General features: G+C 42.4%; 2 protein-coding genes across 2 annotated transcripts; one reads left to right on the top strand and one right to left on the bottom strand.

The window, feature by feature from the left end:
• Positions 1-274: 274 nt before the first annotated feature.
• On the bottom strand, positions 275-19,806 carry LOC116287643 (putative caffeoyl-CoA O-methyltransferase 1). The gene is made up of 6 exons (XM_031694358.2): positions 19,553-19,806; positions 2,608-2,716; positions 2,142-2,263; positions 1,550-1,604; positions 1,243-1,376; positions 275-525 (listed from the first exon to the last, which is right to left on the bottom strand). Exons 1-6 carry the CDS (start codon positions 19,772-19,774, stop codon positions 370-372), a joined length of 798 nt encoding a protein of 265 aa, XP_031550218.2. The 5' UTR covers positions 19,775-19,806; the 3' UTR covers positions 275-369.
• A 348-nt stretch (positions 19,807-20,154) lies between these two features.
• On the top strand, positions 20,155-20,610 carry LOC148912211 (DNA replication complex GINS protein SLD5-like). Its single transcript, XM_089027886.1, has 2 exons — positions 20,155-20,289; positions 20,469-20,610. The coding sequence occupies exons 1-2, from the start codon at positions 20,179-20,181 to the stop codon at positions 20,595-20,597; spliced, it is 240 nt and encodes a 79-aa protein (XP_088884012.1). The 5' UTR covers positions 20,155-20,178; the 3' UTR covers positions 20,598-20,610.
• The last annotated feature ends 1,589 nt before the right edge of the window (positions 20,611-22,199 follow it).

Raw genomic sequence — 22,199 nt, 5'->3', positions numbered from 1 at the left:
GAGTTTAATTGAAAACTTTATGTTTTGTTAAACATTTCTTCAGTTGAGGTGATTGTCCAAATCCATCGAACAAACAACTCAAACCAGCTAAATATTCAAACATGAAGATAGAACCAAACAGAATCTTTGTGGAACAGATTTTTTTGAAGAGAAAATTAATTGATATCAGTGTGTTTATATGATAAGTTATCACCCATTTTATAAAAGTTTTCCTATTAGATATCGGAGCTATCCCTGATAATCATTTAGTAATCATCAACAACATGGATTAATATAGATGAATAATCTCTTTTAATATTTAAGACATCCAGGCACCTAATAATTATTATGATAATTATTTTTTATTCATATCCCTACACAGTTTTTCCCTTAGTTTTTTGTGGCTAGGGTGACACCATCTGCAAAAGGCAGCATAACCAAATTGACCTGGCCATCTTTGTGAATCTTCATGTTCAGTTCATGAATAGCCTTTGTGTCTTCATCCATTGTGGAAGGATCTTGAATCACTTTACCAGACCAAAGTACCTAGTTTTGAAGAAAGCACTTTAGTTTACAGACAATAATATTCAAAATGAGGATTTGAAAGTTTTGCTTATTAGATGAAAACCTGCATATATATAGCTGCCCTCTGATGTTGGGGGGACTGGGACAAGGGGATTAGGGAAGAGAGGGGGAGGGGAGGGGAATTATTGAAATTGCATGAACAACTAAGTAACAACCAAAGGCCAGTAATGTAATGGAATTATATTTTAAGAAGTTTAAGGTTTTGGTGACATCAGAAACAGCATGTAAAATATATGGTAAGTAATATTGCACAATGGCTATCCTCATGTTTTTTATTTGACCAGCTGGATCAGATATGATTGAATCCAGATTGTGCACAATAAGAGAAAATTCTTAGGGATCTTTGGAGCGCTATTTCTAAAGCTTACAATCTTAAAAGTTTGTAGACAACATGTATATCTGGGCAACACTTAGTCTCCTGTGCGGGCAACTTCAACCCTTTAACTCTAATCTATAACTCTGGTGGGCTTCCTTTGGCAATGTTATGAAAACATGTTTTTTTGTTATTTTTTTGTTACTATTGAAAGATGCCTGATGGAAACTAGGCAACACAGCGTATATTGTACTGGGTTTATAAACTGAAGTGTAAAGTTTGTTATTTGATAACTTCAAAATCTTAACCAAGCTACATGTACCATTAACTTGAAAAACAAGATTGACTAAATAAATCCTACTTACATTATCAACAGCAATCATGCCTCCTTTCCTCACCAACTGGAGAGACTTCTCATAGTAGACACTGTAATTAACTTTATCAGCATCAATAAAAACAAAGTCATAAGTTCCTGCCTCCCCATTGGTGATCAATTCATCTGCAATTCAAAATCAAATCAAAAAGTTTGAAAATTTTGAAGCATGATTTTTCCAAGTTATTCTTGCTACAATGTTAGGTAATGGGACATACTGTAGCAACAGTAGTCAAGGGTTCAAAGTGCAGCACATGAAAATATAGTACTTAATTCACATTTTATATACAGCATATTACCGAGCGTTTGGATAGCAGATTGAATGCGCAAGTCAACTTTGTCCTCAACTCCAGCCTGTAGACCAGTCAATAAAAAAAGTTACAAGAAATGCTATAATTTTCATACTGTAATAATAACTTCATAAGCAGGGTGGTAATGGGTTATTTCATGAAAATGGTTTGGCCATTTTCAAAATTTTGGTGAAATGTGAAATGTCCACTTTCATCATACAGTATAACATAAATCACTTCATTTAAATAGTGTCTAGTCGTAGAAGAATCCTAAACAGCCTGTACCAAGTATGACTTATCATTTTATGATAAACTTAATAATTATTTGGCAGTTTTATTTTCCTTAAACTGCACCTATTAACCCCCGATTAAAAATTAAAACAAGTACACTCAAAAGCCTGGGGTGATGTCACAGTCACTAACATATCAGAAGTATAAACCTTCATTACGCAACATTCAAGTGAAGAAATATTTCACCATTCAACTATTCACTTTATGAAGAATCAATACTGAAAGTATTGTAACAGGATGGGGTGCACTTTAAAACATTTTACCCTGCATTAGGGACTAATATTTATAACTACAGATGGGACATCCTCACCTCATTGAGCACTTGCTTTCCAACCGCATTAAAGTATTTATCAGTTATGTCACATGCAATAACTTTTCCATCATCAGGAATACTCAGAGCAAAATTTAAAGTATTGTAACCAGTATAGACTCCTAAAAAATCAAGACAACCATTCAGTGTTATCTTTTTTGCTTTTCTTATGTTCAATATTGAAGTCCCCAAAATGTTCCCCAAAATGTTCCCCTGTTGAATTATTCATGTAAGAGTGGGGTATTGTCTCCTGGTTCAACAGCCTATCCCAATTTGGAGGCACAATACTAATCTATTAACATTTCACACTCATGATTGTAAGCCGCACGGCTGCCATAAGCGCCTTAATACGCAGCCTGTAAAATCCTCCACTGGTTATTTATGTGAAGCTCATTGAGATATTTGAAATGGGCTATATTATTAAGTACCAATTATTATTATATCATTATCATTATTTTTTACTCACCAATTTCTATTACTTTTCTGACATTCATTATTGAAAACAAAACTCTAAAAAGCTGAGATTCTTCTGCTGCACCAAGCATTCTGGTTTGCACCCCATACTTCAATGTTTCCTGACCATAAAAAAAAGATGATCAAATTATGTTATCTGGATTTATTTATCACTGGCAGACCATATTCCCTATTTGATGGCCTCCCTCTAGGGGGTTTTGGTCAATAGAGAGTTTTAGATTTAAGCTCATGGCAAATGTCAGTTGACCAGTGAAAAAGTATTTTAGCAGCAGTAAGGTTGACTCGCGATTGATGCCGTATATTTGCGGGTTTAACCCGCGAAATTCAGAGCGTGTTGGCATTTTAACAATTTCTCAATAATTTCCAAATCTCCCGAAATCGACTTGCAATGGCGCGTTGCCGACCTTACTGCTGCTGTGTTGGGAATCAAAGATATCGCAAACGGAAGTTAAAATATTTGTTGGATATACGATGCATGAATGTAAAGAGTTTGCTTATGACTTCTGTATAATTTGCCTAAGGCCCAAAGTTAATATACCCAAGCCCAAGGGTTTCTGGTGTTGTGGTAAGAAAATGCAAATAGAAGACGACACGTCAGCACAGTGTTACGAGTGTGGTAAGAATATTCGTAATGCCGTACCAAATGCTACCAGAGAGCAGTATTACGCCAATGGAGGTCGTACGAAAACACCTTATAAGAGAATAAAATACTTCCGAGACTGGATGAGTCACATCCAAGGTTTACGACCGGTATATTTAGACGATGAAGTAAAGGAGAAAATCATAGACCATTTAGAAGAGCCAACCCCGCAAAGTCTACGGAAGACATTGAAAAAAATAAAGCTAGGGAAATATTACAAAGCTATTCCCTATCTTTTGTCTGAAATTACCGGTAAGTCTATTCCCGAGGTTTCTGATATGACAAAAGCCGAGTGGATGTTTTGTCGGCTGGATAAGGATATTCCTTATTACCCCGACGTAATCTATGAAATATTTTACGAAATAGACCCCAACCACCCCCTCTTGGGATGGATTCCAAGAAGATAGTGGATCTTATGGCATAAATATTGCGCGTAATTTCCAGACTGTCGTTCGATATGTAAACGAAATCCCGTCACGCTTTTTTCAAAGCAGATGTTTACTGAGCAAGCTTTCTTTGAAGCTCCTCTTTTGCCTCTTGATAGATCTTTTTGCGAGATTCCTCGGAAAGATCTTTTACGACTGTTTTTTTGTTCCTTATGTCCGACTTTAATTTCTTGTATTTCTCCTCTTCGGCTAAGATAAGCGAGAATTCTACATCATCTATCTTTCTGTCACGCAAAGCCTTTGAGACAAGGTCAGTAATAGTATTTACTTTAGCCCTTGACAGAGCTATTGTCGTGTCATGCTTGGATATTTTGCTTGACAACTGTTTCATAATACCCGTAGCAACAGCCGAGATAATACCACAGGCTGCCCCAACGCCGGCCAAAGGAACTCCAACGATTATTCCCGGCCCAGTAAGCGAAGTAGCAACGCCGGAGCCCGTTAACACAACGGATATGGATCCTGAAGTTATCGCAATCTTATGTAGCGTAGTCCGTGCTCTGACGTATTTCTTCCTAACTTTTTCGTAGTGTTTTGTTTGCCCTTCCAAGTAAGCCAGGATTAAGTTCGCTTTATTAGGACTGAAATTCTCCGCGTTTAATTCGTTAGGTTCCTTAGGAAGTTCAGGATAAAGTGGAGGTGCTGATGGTATAACATCCATTATATATAGTATGTACGACGCTTTTGGGAATGATATTGAGGACCAGCCACATCACGACTACTGGAATTGGAGGGCCTTTAGGAAGATGTTCCCACATGCAGACCCTAGTAAGTTTGAGAGAAGACCCGATGGTATTTATTACCGAGGTTCCCGAATGTACAGTAATGAGGACTTGGAGTCAAAGCCAAAGGCAGCACCGGAACCAAATGGCCCAAAGATAGTCCATTTTTATTATAAAGAGCCAAAGCCGGCGCCCAAGCCTACGCCAGTGCATAAGGAAGCTCCACCTAACTTCCCGGATAATTTATTGTTAACCAAGGAAGATTACCCATTTTACGATGCTGAAGGTGGCGTAAACGACTTTGATAAGCTTGTAACGAACCTGGAGATTTTAGTGGGTAAGCAATCGTTTGACGTAGTAGTAAGGGATATCTTTAAAGAAACGATGTTGAAGCATACGTCAGGTAAAGAGGCCAGGGAATGGTTAGCAGGACCCAACATGCGGTATTGGCCACAGCAGTTAAACTTTGCTATTTGGGCTGCCACTAAAGGTTGTGGCGTTGCCGCGGGCATGTTTCACATTTCATTTATGCGGTTTCACGTTGCCTTTACGGTAAGGAGGTTGTTGAAGGAGCTTAACGTACCCCTACCAGGAGATAAGGCATTTAATTCGATGAATAACCGCTATGACTCCGCCGCCCTGGAAAGGTTAATTAATGAGTTTAAGCCACAGCAAAGAGACTTTCGTTATAGGGAGGGTAAGACGCATGGGCTGGGTATTGTTTATGTTTGGTCGGCTACCGGCGAGCGGCCAGCAGACATGGAGCACCAAGCATACCCAAGTAATGAGTTAGAGTTTGATGACATGGGTGGTGATAAGGGTAATAACACGTTAATTACTAGGATTCAAATGATCTTTCCTAGCACTTGGGATCCGTTTGTATTATTAAAAGGAAAAGGCCTAAGGAACCTTTCTAGGATCAACCGCAGTATAGAAGCATTTGTTTACTGTATCCTAGGAGCGCAGGTAAATACCCGCAGCCCTATCATTGGCGCCCAAGGTGCTTCGCAGGAGACGCAACAGGAATTCCTAGCCCTGTTTGAGTCCGCAATAATAGAAAATGACATATCCAAGTCGGTGCAGAGATATCAATTAGCGGTGCAGCAATCGAAGGTTAGGCTGGATTACGCTTTGTCGCCTGGTTGTTGGTTGATGCCAAGTAATTTGGTTATCAACGCCAATTCCGTTGTGGGTTATAACAACAAGCTGCAGCGAGCAACCAAAGACATGAAGTTTGGGGTGAATGACGTGAACTCTGACACCATTAGGAGGCACTTAGTTGAACAGCCTAAGAAAATACACCAACCACCTAAAAAAGAACCATACCGAGCACCTAAAAAAGAACCATACCGAGCGCCTAAAAAGGAGGAGGAATATGACCATAACCTACTAAAAGCCGGCCTAGCAGTCGCAAGCATTGGTCTGAGCTATTATATATGGCGATGAACAACCCCTACGTAGCTGGAGTAGATTGTGTCTATACGACTTACACAGGCGAAAAAAAATACAACCAGGCATCTTGGGTGGACGTCACCGGGATGTCCGTGAATTTGAACTACTCAGGGAAGAAGTTGATAATATGCAGTATTTGCCTTGGCGCCGTGAGTCATGCTAACGTGGGCTTTCGTTTCTGCGACGATAATGGCATACTACAGCCCATGCGCGTAAAGACGAACACAAGAGTGCCTGCGCATTTCTCAGTAGAGCCGCCAACGAATAGCGCCGAGAATCTTTCCGTTTGGACTTTTCACCTAGTTGCCGATTGCCACGGAAAGGTAAAGCTGCAAATGCGTATAGACGACACGGGAAGCGTCTGCATAAACAGCATAGAAAATCAAAGGGATGAGATTTACAATCACAAGGTTATTAGCACTCTTACGGTATTAAGTCTATAGACCTGAAATATATGAACCCACATAAAAAAGAAGAATTTTTCTCACATCTTATGGAGGAGAAGCGCTGCTTACAACAGCAATGGTACGATACCGGACTGCGGGTGGAGGTTTAGGGCTGCTCATGTGCACCATTTGCATTAACACGGAGTCCTCATGTAATGTTGGGTTTAAAATTGTCGATGAGAACGACCAACCATTACTACCTTTTAGAAAAAAAGATAATAATAGGAACCCAGTTCATTTTTCGGCGGAGCCCTTCGCAGTTTCCCAAGAAAACCTAACACCCGTAACTTTTCATATGATAGTCAATTGTCAATATGCGAAGCTTTATGTTCTTCCCAATGACGTCGCCAACCTTCGCATAAATGCCGCTCCAACGGTAGGTCCTTCGTCGGATAGAACCTGGAATCATAAGACCATTAGTACTATGACTGCTATACCTTTAGTTCCGCATTATCAGGGCGGTGCGAATACTATCTTTACTTATCCCCAGTCGAGAACACCTCGGGCACCCGACGACGATAAGCCTGACATAACATACAAGGATAAGATTAACCCTTCATCTTCTTCAGGAGTACCACTCCAATAGCGACGACCAAGATCCAAATGTTATTCCCCACGAACTTCAACAGTTCACCGCCGGCCCTAAGTGCCAGGCTAAGAACGCTACCCAGCAGCCCAGGAAGACCGGCTGCCATCTTTTTTCCCAAGTCCGTTAGTCCATTGCCTAATTTCTTTACGCCCGCGCCTGTAGCCTTAAGCGCGGATAGGATTACTCCTACTACGCTTGAAATAGCGATCGCAAATGCCAGCGGAATACCATATTTCACCAGGAGCTTTTTTACCTTTTCCTTGGTGGTAAGCCCCAGCTCCCTTTCCTTACCTTCTATTTGCGTTTGTAATTCCACCAGTCTTTCCTGAAGGGTTTCTATTTCCCTTTGAGCTGCCTCCCTTTCTTCTTCAGAGCGAGTTTGATCTTCGATTATTACTCGCTGTCGATCTATTTCGTACTCCAAGTCTTCGACGGCCTGTTGAAGTTGCCGTATTTGTTCCTCCGCCACTGCCTTGTCCGCCATTACTTGTCTTTCTCTGTCAACAGACTCCATTAATTCTTTTCCTAAGCGCTGTAGTTCTACGTCTTTCCCCGCCGCTTCATTTACCGCAATTTTTAGCTGATCCCTTACGCTGCTTTTTTCTTCAAACAGCTTAGAAAGCCTATCTCTAAAGTCTGCAATTTCGGCAGCATGACTTTCAGTAGTTAGCCTACCTTGTTTAATGAATTCCTCTTCCAATTCTTCTATTCTACTTTGTAATGCTATGTTATCCTCCTTAAAATCATCAAGGAGCTTAGTGATGCCACCCTCATCTTTGGTTACCGCATCAAGTTGTCGCGTAAGGTCATCGATGGTTATGTTATTTTCCTGTATTTCCTTCTTAAGTGCTTCCTTTTCAGCACTTATTCTCCGCAAGTCTTCGGTCGCATCGCTATTTGAGGGAAGTTCTTCAAGTTGTTTGCTTTTTTCCTCTTCGACGGTCTCTAATTGGTTAAGTTTTTCCTGGCACTCCTCTTGCAGTCTGATTGCGGATCTGAGGGCATCTTTGTAGCCGGGGTTCGAAATACCTCTAATAAAGGCCCTTCGAGCAACTTCTGTTTCCTTTTGAGTCAAAGTGCTTAGCATCGTCAAGTTGGGCGTTCCCAGCGCATTTGTGACTCCTTTTGGAAGCTGGTTGTTAAGCAGGTGGGAATTCTTCCTTTGATACAGGTTGTGCCATTTTTCCCTACCCGATTCTCTAACTTGAACCTGCCCTTTGTCTCCTATTTGGAAGTCCAAAGGAGCCAGGTTTAGGCTTGGGTATCGCTCTCTTAGGTCCTTGATGAAGTCCGCTATTAAGTCCGACCGCACGCCAAGGGATTCCATTTGTAAGTATTCTGGAATGGGCGTGTGGGGGTTCCTACTACTCCACTTTCGCCCGAGGGAGTGCAAAGCATCGCGGGCCCTCCTACCATACTTGCGTCTTAGCTTCTCGAAGAGGCCTTGTTTGTCTACGTTGTCATCAGGAAGCAAAGACTCGTATTCTTCGTCATTAATATCAACTTGACCTTCTTCGGTAAGGGGATCAAAATCCGTTCCTTCTACTTCCATTATATATGATAAGCTCAAAGTTAAACCCCAACGTATTACCTAAGCAGGTTGGCGGGCTGAAAGCAGAACGCACCTTTCATCGGGTCACCTTTACGCCCAGCAGCGCGAAACCAGGAGAAACCTTGTATGTGGGCGTTCCCCGCCTAACGGATAACCTAGTCCTAGTACCCGGTACCTTGGCTTTAAGGTTCGACCTAGCAATACAACCAAGCACAAAATTAGAAACTTACGTCGTTAATAACGCAGGCCGCAACTTAGTCTCTAAGATGAGAATCAAGTTTGCCGGGGAATCCTTGCTGGACTTAAATAGGTACGATCTGTATACCACCTATAAGGACCTATGGTTAACGGCCTTCGACCGCGCACAAAAGATAGAGCAGGGAATTGGAAGCGTTATCTTACGTAAGGTTCGCAGCGATACTAAGACACAACCTACGGATTCTGGTGACGCAACGGCAGTAGCAGACGCAAAGCGAATAAAGACCGCCTATGATATTAAGTATGTCATACCACTGGACTTTGAGGTGATTACAAATCATGGCGCGTACTACCCGAGACAGCTATCCGAGTTACAGTTTGAAGTGACCCTAGCAGATACCACAAACATCTTACAGATGGACACATCACAGACAGCACTTACCGGAAGTATTCATCCCTATTCTGTTACCAACTTAGAGCTACAGTACGAAACGGTATACAGCGAAGAGCTGGCCCGTAGCGCCGGTATGGAATACAGCTCTGGCAAGGCATTCCTTTACGACCACGTAGTGATGTACAAGACGTGTAGCTTTCAAAACAACGGCGACGAGGTCATCAACCAAAGCATTAACATTCCCCGAAGAAGTCTCACGGGTATAATGCTGGTGTTCGCGAAGACATATGAAGCCGGTAAGCGCGACTCCGAGGCGTTCTTTAATCCTAACATCACCAACGTGGGTATTAGCATAAACGGTGTTCCAAACAAGGTTTACTCCCAGGGAATAAAACCCGCGGATATGTACCAGGAAGTTGCGCGTAAGTTTGGCGATCAAATTAACCCTGAGGAATTCTTTAAGGATAAATATGCGTTATGGATTGACATGCGCACGACGAATGATGAAACCATGCACGGGCAAGGTCTGCGGCTGGTAAATACGCAGGACGGCATCACATTGGAAATCAAACGCACTAAAGGAACCGCTACCGACTTCAAAGTAAATGCGTACATCTTCGTCGTCTCAGACGCGCAACTGAGCGTGGAAATGAATCAGCTAAAGAGTGTTGCCTATTGATGGCCATAAAAATATGCTATATATACAATGCTTCGCGTATTTGAAAACAACGAAACCAAACTGCAATGCATAGTGCAAGGCGAAACTTTGTACTTCAAAGCAAAGGAAGTGGCGCTAGCGCTGGGTTACGAGCGTCCAAAAGATGCAATTAAGGTGCATGTTCGCGATAAATACAAGGTAAAGCTCAGCGAACTTAGAGTGGAGGTGAATCGCCTCCCCCTTCATTCACAGCCTAATTCCCTGTATGTAACCGAATCTGGGTTGTATCAACTAATATTTAGCTCTAAGATGCCAGCGGCAGAAACATTCCAGGATTGGGTCTTAGAGGACGTTCTCCCTACGCTAAGGAAGACAGGTAAGTATGAGATTGACGGCCCAAACAAGTTAGTATTTAAAATAGAAAATGAATTCGACCTGCATAAGAAAGTCGTAGACTACATCCGCAGGTTTTACCCCCAAATGCTCGTGGCCCCTGGTCTAGGCGAACTGCAGGACTCGGACGGCAAGCGCATAAAGTGCTGGCAGAAGGGCTACCAACGCGGTCAACCCGACTTAATGATCTTGAATGCGCACGTGCGATACCGTGGTTTCTGCGTAGAGCTGAAGACCCCTAAAGGCAATGGGGTATTATCTGAGGACCAACGTCGCCTGTTGCACGAATACGAAAGAAATGGTCATAAAGTAATGATCAGTAACGACTACGACGACATCTGCAGAGCCATCACGGAATATGCACGAGGAATGCGTTTACCATGTAGGTGGTGCTGTAAGCGCTTTAAGAACGCGGACACTCTAAAGACGCATTTAAAGATATTCCATAGGATATATGGCGTTTGAGGCTGTGAGGCAGATACACTGGCGAGACTTAAAGGAGGGCGTTACGTATGAAATAAAAAATTATGTAGCCTTTGAAGACAGGCTACGGTTGTTATTGGCGCATGAGGGTGTTACGTACAGCCTGTGGGCGCCGGATCGCGTCCGATACGTGATAGAGGGGCAGGAGTTTACGCATCTGAGGTCGTATGGGAAGAAGGATGGTCGCTGGGCGTTTGACGTCGCAAAGTGCGTCCTTCCTTCGCCTCTATGTAGTTAGGGTCGTCGACAATGAGGGTCGTCGACTCTTTTTTAACGATGCAGTCAGCAGGGGGTTCGCACGTAATACAGTCCATATATTGAAAGGGCGATTAGGAATCCGGCGGCTGCGTAGGCTAGCATATACTGCAAGGCCCTTTAAAAGGGGTCCTTATTTTTATTGTTGTTTGTTGAGGTATTGTTGATCCCTAACAAACAACAATAAAAATAAAGTCGTATTTCGAGACTCTTTGCGCAAGTCGTACTTTGCTACGACATCTCTTGGGACACAAAAAAGCCGCTCTTCTTTTAAAAGGGGTCCTATTCTTATCCTGCAACCTCCTTTAAAAGGGGTCTCTATTATTCTTGTTGTTTTGTTAACAAACAATAAGAAAAATAAGATCAGGATTTGAGACTCTTTCCACAAACCCTACTTTACTACCTTCCTGCAGACCTCCTTTAAAAGGGGTCTCTATTATTCTTGTTGTTTTGTTGAGGTATTGTTGATTGTTAACAAACAACAAGAAAAATAAGATCAGGATTTGAGACTCTTTGCACAAACCAAGACCTTCGTTATTTCTTTTTTATCCCTTACGGGCTTTCTTGACCACCTCATTACTGGCATGCCAAGCATCAAATCGATCTAAGTACTCTTTAAAACCACCTTGACCCTCATACAAACACTGCCAAATATGTTGGTCACTTCTATGACAGCCGCAGCGATCACAGTTTGCCTCCCAATATTCCCTGTTCTCCCACCTTACGCCTTCGACGCGGTCAAACTCCGCAAACGTTTCGTCAATTTCCTTCTTGCGGCGCGTTAACTCCTTTGTGGTGTCTACCGGACAACATCGGGCGGCAACGTCACCGTGTTTAAGGCATGCTACGCCAACCAAGTCGTAATTACCGAGGCATCTGTGTCGGTGCCATGCGTTGGTAACGTTCTCGTCGCAGCGCACGCATACATTCTTTAAACAAACCCTTTTATTACGATGGTACTCCAAAGCCTACGCACTGCTGAACTGCTTATTACAGTCTTCGCAAACAGTGACGTTGTTTACTTCCTTACTGCATACCCGTCTTTCGACGTGATATTGCAACCGCTGCTTGCTGCTGAACTCCCTTTCACATTGCTCGCACTTCATTATAACTAAGTGTTATTTAAGCCTTATAAGGGATACCGCATGAAGTCCTGCACGCTTTCTTTTGCCCAGCCCGCCATCGTTATCAGCGCGCCAAACCTTTCCGCGCGCTTCAGACCGCACATTTTGTCGTACAACTCCTGCACGCGCTCTTTCAGCCGATCGATCTCCTCCCTTTGCATTTCGACCGTCCTCTCCAGGTCTGACTTTTCTTTGACGACGTTAACCATTGCTTTGACTGCTTCCACGGGCTCCATTATATATAAATGGGGTTCATTAGATATAAATGAACCCAGATCACATGCCTTGTAACGCTCTGATAGTAGGACCCACCGGCTGCGGAAAGACCCAATTCATCGTGGAGCAGCTATTAGGACCCTTTAGATACCGTTTCGACTATATCGTGCTGCTTTGTCCCACCTATGTGAATAACCGCACCTGGACGGGCATAGGAGTGAAAGATGACGACTTCTTTGTGGATATCTTAGACCCTAACGAGTTATCTGGGCATCTTAAGTTTTGGCACAAACAATTCCCCAAGAATACTCAGACACTCCTCATATTGGATGACATTGCCTGTGGGGACGACGTAAAAAGGCGCACCTCCGAATTAGTGAAGCTCGCCTTTAGCGGCAGACACGACAATATCAGCGTTTGGTTGCTTTCCCAGCAGCTTACCAGCGTCTCTAAGCCCTTCAGGGAAAACATAGGTTCACTTGTCGTATTTTATACTCCGAGTAAGTCTGACCTGGAAACCATCTTAAGCGACTACGGCGGTGAGATATCCAGGGAACAGCTGCATGAATACATGCGGCACCTAAAAACGCACCAACATTCCAAGATGATCTTCTCTTTGAGGTTTCCGTATTCCATAAAGATCGCAGATTTTTAACTCCTAATATATATGGATATTGAGCAGCTCTTAGATGAAGTCCCCACACAGTTAGACGAAAGTAACCTTAAGGAACAACTCAACATCCTGGTGTCTTCTGGGAAGTGTAAAGAAATGATAGGCAAGGAACTTACCCATGAGCAGGTTAATAAGTTGTCAGAAGAGGAAGTCAAAAAGTTCCATAAGAGGTATGAGGCTGCCCTTGCAAGTAAGACCACGGACGCCGTAGCAGACTCCGCTATCCGACTTGCGACTAAATTGCTTGGACTTGCGCTGCCCATAGACGACGTGGAGCAACTACAGAAGGACATAAGAGATGACTATGTCATATCCCAAGAACTTAAGATAACCTGTGGGTGGTTGTCGTTGAAGTGTGGTAAGTTAATGGCAGTCGCCTCTGCGGCACTTCACGTAGCTCAGCACGTCGACTTGAAGGAACTTGCGGGCACCTTTGGTGCCTCTTGGAAGGACTTCAAGAAGGACAGAGAAGTCGAGGAGGTCTTCCAGGCACCTGATCAAGTCGCCTCAAGTACTTAGTCAAGTACTTAGTTAAGTCATCCTCAAGTACTTAGTCAAGTCGTTGTCAAGTCACCTCAAGTACTTAGTCAAGTCGTTGTCAAGTCACCTCAAGTACTTAGTCAAGTCGCCGTTAAGTCATTGCCAAGTCATTATTAAGTCGTCCGTAAGTCATTGTCAAGTCGTCATCAAGTTACTTGTCAAGTCCCTTAATATAAGATGAGTGAACCAGAGTCGAAGGTAGAGCAGCCCGAGCAAAAGATTACCAAGGCTAAATCTCCAGGCAGAGTCGCTGCCGGAAAGAAGCTCGCGGAGATGAACAGGAAGAACAAAGGCAAAAAAGAAGAAAAGGTGGAAGAGAAAGAAGAGGAATCCTTTATTAATCCTGGGTACGTCATCGGCGCGTTAGGAGTTGCTATAGCAGCAGGCAGCCTCTACTTACAATGGCGGGCTACGAAGCCAAAAGTAAAGTGGGAGGCCGTGCATGTGCCGCCAACATATCACGCACCCGTGCAGGAGCCTAGAAGCAAAATACCCGTAATGGAGTAGATTTATCACCACGTGCCGTGGCGACCTAGATTTTCCTTCTCGCTTTGTAATATAATGTCGACCGCGTTATTGAAAACTGTTGAAGAAGCAGCTATCATTACTTCCATCGTTGCGGGTATTGGTTGGGTAGGTAAGAAAGTGCTTAAGGAAGACTTTACTGAAGACCCAAGCAAGAGCTTCGCTAACTTTGCTAAGATGACCGCTGCCGTGGGCGGGGCTATCATGCTAAAGGATTACCTACGGAAGGAAAAGTACCTGCCGACGACGTAAGCTTTGCTTGCGTCTAATATAAATGGCTAGCGTGGTCGTAGGTGGAGTCATTGCAGCTTTAGCATTCACTGGAGCTAATTATGGTGGTCAGTATTTGGATAGATTAGTCAGAGGCGACAAAAGCGGAGAATTAGCCGCTGAGAGGAAGAGACACGACTTAGCGCTGGAGAAATATCAGCGAGACGTTGCAGCTTGGAATGAAAAAAGACAAGCTTACAGGGATTGGTTGGACAAGAACTACCAAGACAAAATGCAGGCAGACAAGAACTTCGAAAACACAGACTACGCCTTTAAACTTTATGCGCAGGCGCACCCAGCGGCATTAACGGGGTTGAAAAGGCCCCAGTTCAAGAATTACTACCAGCCTTCTAAGAAACAAAAAGATAGCGAATTGGTCTTTGTAGGAGTCGCAGGGCTGGCGGGAGGCGTGGCTTTGGCGTATCTAATATAATGATCGTCTTTTTGGAAAGCGACAAGAATGACTTTACCACTTATTTGAATCCCCCCATCAAAGCCTGTAAGGTTCGGTTGGTTAGTTGCTCTTTGTACAATTCTTGGTATAATTTGATTGGCGGCTTTGTCGTCGTGACTTCCACCAAACCAAAAATACCAGATTCCCATTACACCCCCATAACACTGGCTAAGGAGCTAGCAAAGCATGGATATACTCTTACCACAGGATTACCCCATGAAATGAAATTCAAGAAAAATAGTGGGAGTGCCAATCTAAAGGGCAGTCCATTGGTAGAACTCCTGGGTCTTACTAGTACCACGATCAATGGTCAACTTGACGTAAAATGGAAAGTCGCATCCTCTTATGAAGTCTATTGCGACTTGGTTCATAGTTACAGCAATGGAGAAAAGTCTTCTCTTATGTCCAAGTTTCTGCCCAAAGGTAATCCATTTGACCCAGTAGAATACATCCCCATTTCTTTAAGCTATGACTTGTCTAATTTGGTAGAAAGCATAAACATCACCATTAAAGTGGACGGAAAGACGGTGGATTTTAACGGACGTAAGATCAATCTCGTTTTGGAATTCATATAATGGGCCGCGTAGAGGACAAACTTAAAAGGATTTACTATGGACCTGAAGGCTATTGGAGAGGAGCGTCAGCCATCAAGAAACTCGCGACCGCGGCCAGGGTATCAGAAGAAACGGCTAAGAACTGGCTAAAAAAACAAACCCTCTGGCAGGTTTATCTTCCCGTGCCCAAGTACATTCCCAGGCCCAGCTTTACCGTAAATACCCCTAATGAAGTTCATCAGGCAGATTTGCTTTTCTTACCGCACTTTCCTAAAGACACCCACGCTTTATCGTGGGTTACAGCGTTCTTTATTACCTTCTTTGTGCCTGGTATGGTAACGTCCTTTTTTTGCGCCCGGGTATCTCGCGGCCGGTAACAAACGGGCACTAACTCTTTAGGGAATTTGTGGCGATGTATTTGCAGCAGGTCCTTTTCTATCCTGGCTTGACTGGCGCGGCGGCTGGAAAGAACAACGTCGGTAGGACACCAAGCGGCTAAAAACTCTTTGTAAGAATGCGCTTTAACTCTTTTACGTAATACTTCGCTTTGCTTCTCGTCGTTAAGGCCGCGAAGTTCTTTCTTAAAGTGACGTATATGATCTTTGCTACGATAGTCTTCGTTGGCTTCGTCTACGTAGTTTACCGTTTCCATGAGCCATTTATGCGGCATTTGGCCGCCTATAGGAGGCGGTTGGCAAGGATCGCTTGCGAATATTACCTGACACTTGCCTTTCAAGAATGCTACGAACTCTTTAAGCAAATGCAGCGGCACCGTACAAACTTCGTCCCAAAGAATTATGGGAGGAACTTCAACCGCCTCAGGAACCCACTTTTGACCGTTCCATCGGAAAAAGCTATGATACGTTTGTGCATTCGGGAGCTCGCGTTCCAGGCGGTGCGTTGGTGTGAGCACCTTGATGCCCGGGAAAAGGCTAAGAACTCTCGTGGTTTTACCACTTCCTCCCGCGCCGTAAATGTAAGACATGGCGTTGTAAGATAATAGATCCTTAACCGTTGGGTAAATCTCTTCAGTTGGTTCTACTCTTCCGTGCGCATGGTTTTCATTGTAAGTTACTCTTTGTCGCCATGCTCTTATCTCCTCGTCTTTTATGCGCCACTGCCCACTTTCTGCTATCTCGTCATCGGTGTAATATTCCTTTACCTTTTCCAACACTTCCTGTTTGACGTACAAAGAATCGGTTGCAACCCTTGGAATATCTTCTTTGTCGAAGCGTAAGAGCATCGTTAGCAGGTTAATATGCGCGTAAGCTAACATGCTTGCGCGTAAATGGTAATATTGCGGCCTATAATCCTGGTAATAACACAAAGCATTCCAGTCGTAAGTCTTATCTTCTATGCGATACTGCCAGTTCTCCACCGACACCATAGTTCCTTCTTCGTGGGCGCGTTTGATAAGGAATTCCAGCTCTCCGGCGTCTGTAACCAAACGGCGTTGTAGGTATTTATCCCCTTCTTTTGCGCCCTGTGTGAACTTTCCTATTATTATTCTGGCGGTTGCGTTGTCTTTAGGTAACCACTTCGTGTAGGAGGAATGCGCCAATATTGCTTCGTGAGCGGCGTATAAGAGAAGTTCATTCTCTTCTAAGAACTTTAACAAAGGAACTGGAATCCATTGCTTTTCTTGCAAATGTTTACCATACCAAGCGTAAATTATGGGATGTAATCCTTCTCTTAGGCTCCAAGAAGTAAGTTTTACGAATCCTGTCGCAGGCGCGTCATAATGACCGTCTAAGGATACTCGGAAGAATTGGGAGGAGGGATGCCCATAACGGTCATAATAAGGCTTACAATCTCCTTGGCCTTTAAAACTGGCGGGGTAACAATGTTTCATATCTAAGGAAACGTATTCGTCTTGGTCATATTCCATGTTCCATAAACCGCCATGACCGTGTTCTACGCATGCTTTGTGTATTTCCATATCTTTAGGCGTTGGACGCCAACCATTTCTTTTCTTCGCAGCTAAGAAGTCTAGTGATCTTGCAGTCATGGCTTCGTTAGAAAGATCCTCCCCTAAATCCAAGCACGCACTTAGTATTTTCTGGTGTTCTAATTCGGGCCTGTATAAAGTTCCGTCCTGCGTAATGAACTGCTTACCATCTTCGTCCATTAACCAAACTGAATTCTCCTTCAGGAGATTAGGCAGCGGGTAATCTTTGTACACCTTGACTTCTTTCCTACGGGGGAACTTTACGTCCCTCCACGCGTGCCCATTATGCTGGTATATCACAATGGGACCTCCACGGCCGCCGTATTTATGCGTCCCGGGGTAAATGAAGCCGTCGGTGATATCTTTAACGAAGATGCGCCGTTCTAAGAGTTTTTCTAACTTCTTTATGTTTTCTATGGTTCCTCCCGTGCGTCGAGTGTCCTTTTCCCATTTTCGTATGACTTCTTTCCTTTGTGGGGTTAACTTTCCGCCACGCGCAGCATCTTTGAAGAATTCGCGGACCAATTTGGCCACACAGTTTCCAGGATGCCGCATAGGCTGTAAATTCTTCGTATTTGGCTCACGGATTAGGTAAGCGGCGTAAATGACTACGGAGACCGGGTAAGCAACTTCATAGAAGAGTTCGTCAATCCCCACCAAAGCACCCGGTGCGGTTGTATCTTTGTTTAAAACAAAGAGGGATTTTCTTCCTGAAGCCCGTATTGGATTACGCCCCTTTTCTACTTTCCATTCGCCGTCAGAATACTTTATGAAAGTTAATTCCAAGCGATAATTGCCTTGCGGCATTAAATCTAAAATGTGTTCTGCTCTTTCGTCTGTCATCGTGTATTCTAATTCGCCTTCTGCGTAAGTCGTAAAGGCGAAATCACAATCTAGATTGTTTAAAACGCGCGTTCGTAAACGCCTAACAGTTTTATTCTTGATCTTTGGAATGTTGTCCATTATATCTAAGGTGTTATTTAGACACTGTTTGCAACCTTTTTCTCTCCTCGAATCGTTAGTTTTTAACATCCTTTTTCTCTCCTCGAATCGTTAGTTTTTAACATCCTTTTTCTCTCCTCAAATCGTTAGTTTTCGTCTATATCCTAGTGTATCAAAAGCACTGTTAGAAGTATTTTTAAATAGCTAATCTTAACATCCTTTTTCTCTCCTCAAATCGTTAGTTTTAGCATCCTTTTTTAGTTAGTTTTCGTCTATATCCTAGTGTATTAAAAGCACTGTTAGAAGTATTTTTAAATATTACTAATTTCACCTACAGCAGCAGTAAGGTCGGCAACGCGCCATTGCAAGTCGATTTCGGGAGATTTGGAAATTATTGAGAAATTGTTAAAATGCCAACACGCTCTGAATTTCGCGTGTTAAACCCGCAAATATACGGCATCAATCGCGAGTCAACCTTACTGCTGCTATTTTACATTACTGAAAAGGACTTGCAAAAGAATCCAAGTAGTAGGAAAAAAAAAGAATATTTTTGTGTGCAGTGAGAATTTTTGTAAAAGGTAAAGTAAAATACAGGAAAACGATGAACATGTGGTCACGTTTGCCGTTTGTGGGAAGAAAAACATTCAATCTAAAACTCTCTACTGCTGTATTAATAACCTCTGCTTCCCGGGGGGGGGGGGGGGGTACTCCCCTATATTCGCTATACGGGTACGTGCCACCAAACAGGGTATGGTTTTCAGCAATTCTACTCTGGAACAGGGTATATAAAATCGCGCTCGCTCTGGAACAGGATATATGAAATCACACTCTCTCCTCTCTGGAACAGGGTTTTCAGCAATCTTGCTCTGGAACAGGGTATGAATTTCAGCGATTTTTACTCTGGAACAGGGTCAGGGTTCAGAGGGCTCAGCGGCACATCCCTACCCTAAACGGGCAAGAGTACCCCCGGGCTCTGCTTGAAGGGTACAATGCATCACACTCTTATTTGATTTATTTAAATCAAGTTTTTTAGGGGGTTCAAGGATAAAGAAACCCAGTGAAATCATGATAAACGAAAATCGATAATAATCGATGCTAATAAATCAATTAATAGTAATCATGAGTAGCAAATTTGTGTAATCGATGAAAGTAGATGATAATAAATTAAAACACTTTACAGTGTTAATCAATTACTGTAACCATTAATTAATCGATTTCCATTGATTACTAGTAATTACTTCTGTTGTATTTAATAACTTGTTCTAATGTTCCCCTCTACCAGAAACTTATAAGGGGAGTAGCCCCTTATGAGTTTCTGCCCCTGCTCTGCATCGCAGGGGTTCTTTGTTGCTTTCCCCCGACCCAAGTAAACCCACCGTTCTCACGTATATATCAAAATGTTACTTTGTAAATCGATCGATTGGAACTTTGTTTCAAGCCGTTATATTCCAAAACAAGTGTACCTCTTTCAGCTTTCTCAAGGGTTGTGGTTCCCTCAAAGAATGTTGAAGGACGTAATTCATGACCGGATTTTTCCCTTCGTTGTAGTGGCTTTTGACATTAAAATATTGCTCTGCAGACAGCATCTTGCCTCTTCTTCCCAACACATAACCTAAGACTCCTGCTCCTAAAACTCCGGCCACTCCGGCACAAATCACGAACTTATTATCGCCAAACGAAGCCATTTTGATCGTCAGTACCCTGATCCTTTCGTGAATCACGTGCTCACAGTTTTTTTCCAACAGGCAGCCCAAGCCAAGGGTCCCAAACCTCCGGTCTCATACGTACCTCAGCCCCTCTCGCCCTCTCCCCCCTTTTTTTTCTTGCTTCCTTTGAGAAAAAATGCGCTCAACGAATTCATCATAAATAATACAAATCTTCTTTTCAGTAAAATTGATTAATATCAACTGAAATACGATTTATCGAACTTTGGGTTTCCTGTGATGAGGATGCGACCGGGAGAAACTGAGAACGAAAATATTTTTGGCGGGAAATAGGGAAGAAAAATAAAATGGCGGAACATTTTCGTCTTTGTGAACCTTTTTAAATAATTTTTATCAGTTATAAGCTCCTCGGCTTATAGTTAAGGATGGATAAAAATACTTTTGAGCACGTTCAAGGAAGTGGACTTGAAGAAGATGCAGAAAGCGATGAAGAAATTGAAGTAACAGCTGCCGAAGTTCTTGAAAAATTGGAAGAGGTAAAGACTATTAACTTAACTTATTAAATCAACTCACAATTAAATCGTATTCTTTAATAATAATTTAAAACTTTGGAAGTATAATTAAAAGCAGTATTTGGTTTTTGAAAGAGGGGGTAGGAAACGAAATAAATTAAATTAATTTAGAATTAAAGTCCTTTCATGCCCTTAATATGTAGGCTTGGATAAATGAAAAATTTGCACCAGAGCTGTTGGAAAGCAAGTCAGATCTAGTAGAATGCATGATAGAACAAATAAAATCAATGGTAAGTGTGGAACTTATACCACAGGCTTCCCAAGCTCACTAGAATGTCTCATCAAATCCCACCACAGGGCTGTCAACTCTCCCGGATAAACCGGGAGTCTCCAGATTTTGGACCGTGTCTCCCGGTCTCCAGATTAGAGTATCAAATCTCCAGGATAATCCCCGAAGCTGACCATTTCTTTTCTTGTGAGACTAGACTTTCACAACCATAAAATTCCAATTATTTCATGTTGTTTGTGTCATTTTACATCGCTAACAAAATCAAAACGTTCCTTATAAACTGTTCTTGCAAGCAGGCCATTGTAATATAAGCGATAATCTGATTGGTCAGAAATAAACCAATCACATCAAATGTTACAAAGCGAAAGACGTCTTTTCGCACGCTTTTTGACGCGCTGTGATGTCATGTCCCTTCCCTATCAATTCTCCAGATTTGAATATCTCTGGGGTTGACAGCCCTGTGGCAGTGAATGCTATTAACAAAAGGTGCAACAATATGAAATTCCCCAAACTTTAACTGCACGTTTTTCTGGCATAATTTCTGGTGGGGACATTAATATTTAGATATTAACATAATACATTTCTAGCTTAGTAAAGCAACATCAGCTTGCAACACAAAACCTTCACCATTTTGAAATAGCTGTATAACCATGAGAAATAATAGGGGGAATAACACCAGGCCTGTCGCCAGTGGTGGTTTTGATGGTTCCAAGGAACCCCACCCTCTCCCCCTATACAAAAAAAAAAAAGCAATATAAGGCAACCAAGATTGGTAGAAAAATGAACCACCCTCAGTGCCTACACTTCATACTATCTATTATGCTTGTAAATTGCATAAAAGCAATCTGTCATTCACAACTCAATGTAAAGCGCCTTTGATTATATTCATATAGAAAGGGTGCTATATATAAATCATCAAATCAAATCATCATCTCCCCTTTTTAGGTTTTCTTGCGATGGGCCTGAATACACTGATTGCTCTTTCTTAACTAACCTTAGGTACAGGAAGACTGAAAAGATAGAAAATGAAGCCAAGTGGAGAGACCTAAAACAGTATTTATATTTACCTCATAATTCTGGTTTGGAGAGTGAAGAAAAAATTATTTTGAAAAAACAGGTAAGCTTCTTGGATTCAATCATGTGCTGAATCATGTAGACAAGTATTGAAGAACTATTTTAATAAAGTTGGTTTATTTTGTTTATTTATTGTCAAAAATTCCACATTAGAGCTCATAAGCTTGGGCATGTTTTCCCATTTCAGTCCACGTCATACTTTTGGGAATAAGATTCCTTGTTTGAGTTCAAGTATGTACCTCTGTTAATCAACGGAATGATGCTCTAGGGAACGACAGATGGTCTGAAATGGGAAAACGATATGCTCAAGCTAATATAAAAAGGTCTATTGTCTCAGGATATGCCCTTTACATTATATCGTCAGTTAAATGTTATCACAATCAATATCCCTGGCTCACTTTGGTTTGCTCAGTTAACAAGCACCAATGGTATTGTCATCCTAATGGGGGGAAATGTATAAAAAGAACTTCTTGTACTGACAGTTCGTATGAGTGAAGGGGAAAGGTTTTCCCATTGTCTGTACATGTAATCATCCTGTCTTAATCCTCTCAGACTGAAGAGCAAATAGACA

This window comes from Actinia tenebrosa, unplaced genomic scaffold, assembly GCF_029948245.1.
Source record: "Actinia tenebrosa isolate PJP-AT-01 unplaced genomic scaffold, QUT_ActTen_1.0 PGA_scaffold12__29_contigs__length_12842862, whole genome shotgun sequence".
NCBI lineage: Eukaryota > Metazoa > Cnidaria > Anthozoa > Actiniaria > Actiniidae > Actinia > Actinia tenebrosa.
Note: the sequence above shows the minus strand (reverse complement) of the source record. Positions and strands in the feature narration are given on the sequence as shown.

Bases quoted from the DNA above. Each gene is read 5' to 3' on its own strand.
- LOC116287643 (XM_031694358.2), bottom strand. From the start codon at position 19,774: ATGGCTTCGTTTGGCGATAATAAGTTCGTGATTTGTGCCGGAGTGGCC. The intron at 2,717-19,552 runs GTACACTTGTTT...TTTTATGGTCAG, and splicing joins CCTTGAGAAAGCTGAAAGAG to GAAACATTGAAGTATGGGGT. The intron at 2,264-2,607 runs GTGAGTAAAAAA...TTGATTTTTTAG, and splicing joins CAGAAAAGTAATAGAAATTG to GAGTCTATACTGGTTACAAT.
- LOC148912211 (XM_089027886.1), top strand. From the start codon at position 20,179: ATGGATAAAAATACTTTTGAGCACGTTCAAGGAAGTGGACTTGAAGAA. The intron at 20,290-20,468 runs GTAAAGACTATT...CTTAATATGTAG, and splicing joins TTCTTGAAAAATTGGAAGAG to GCTTGGATAAATGAAAAATT.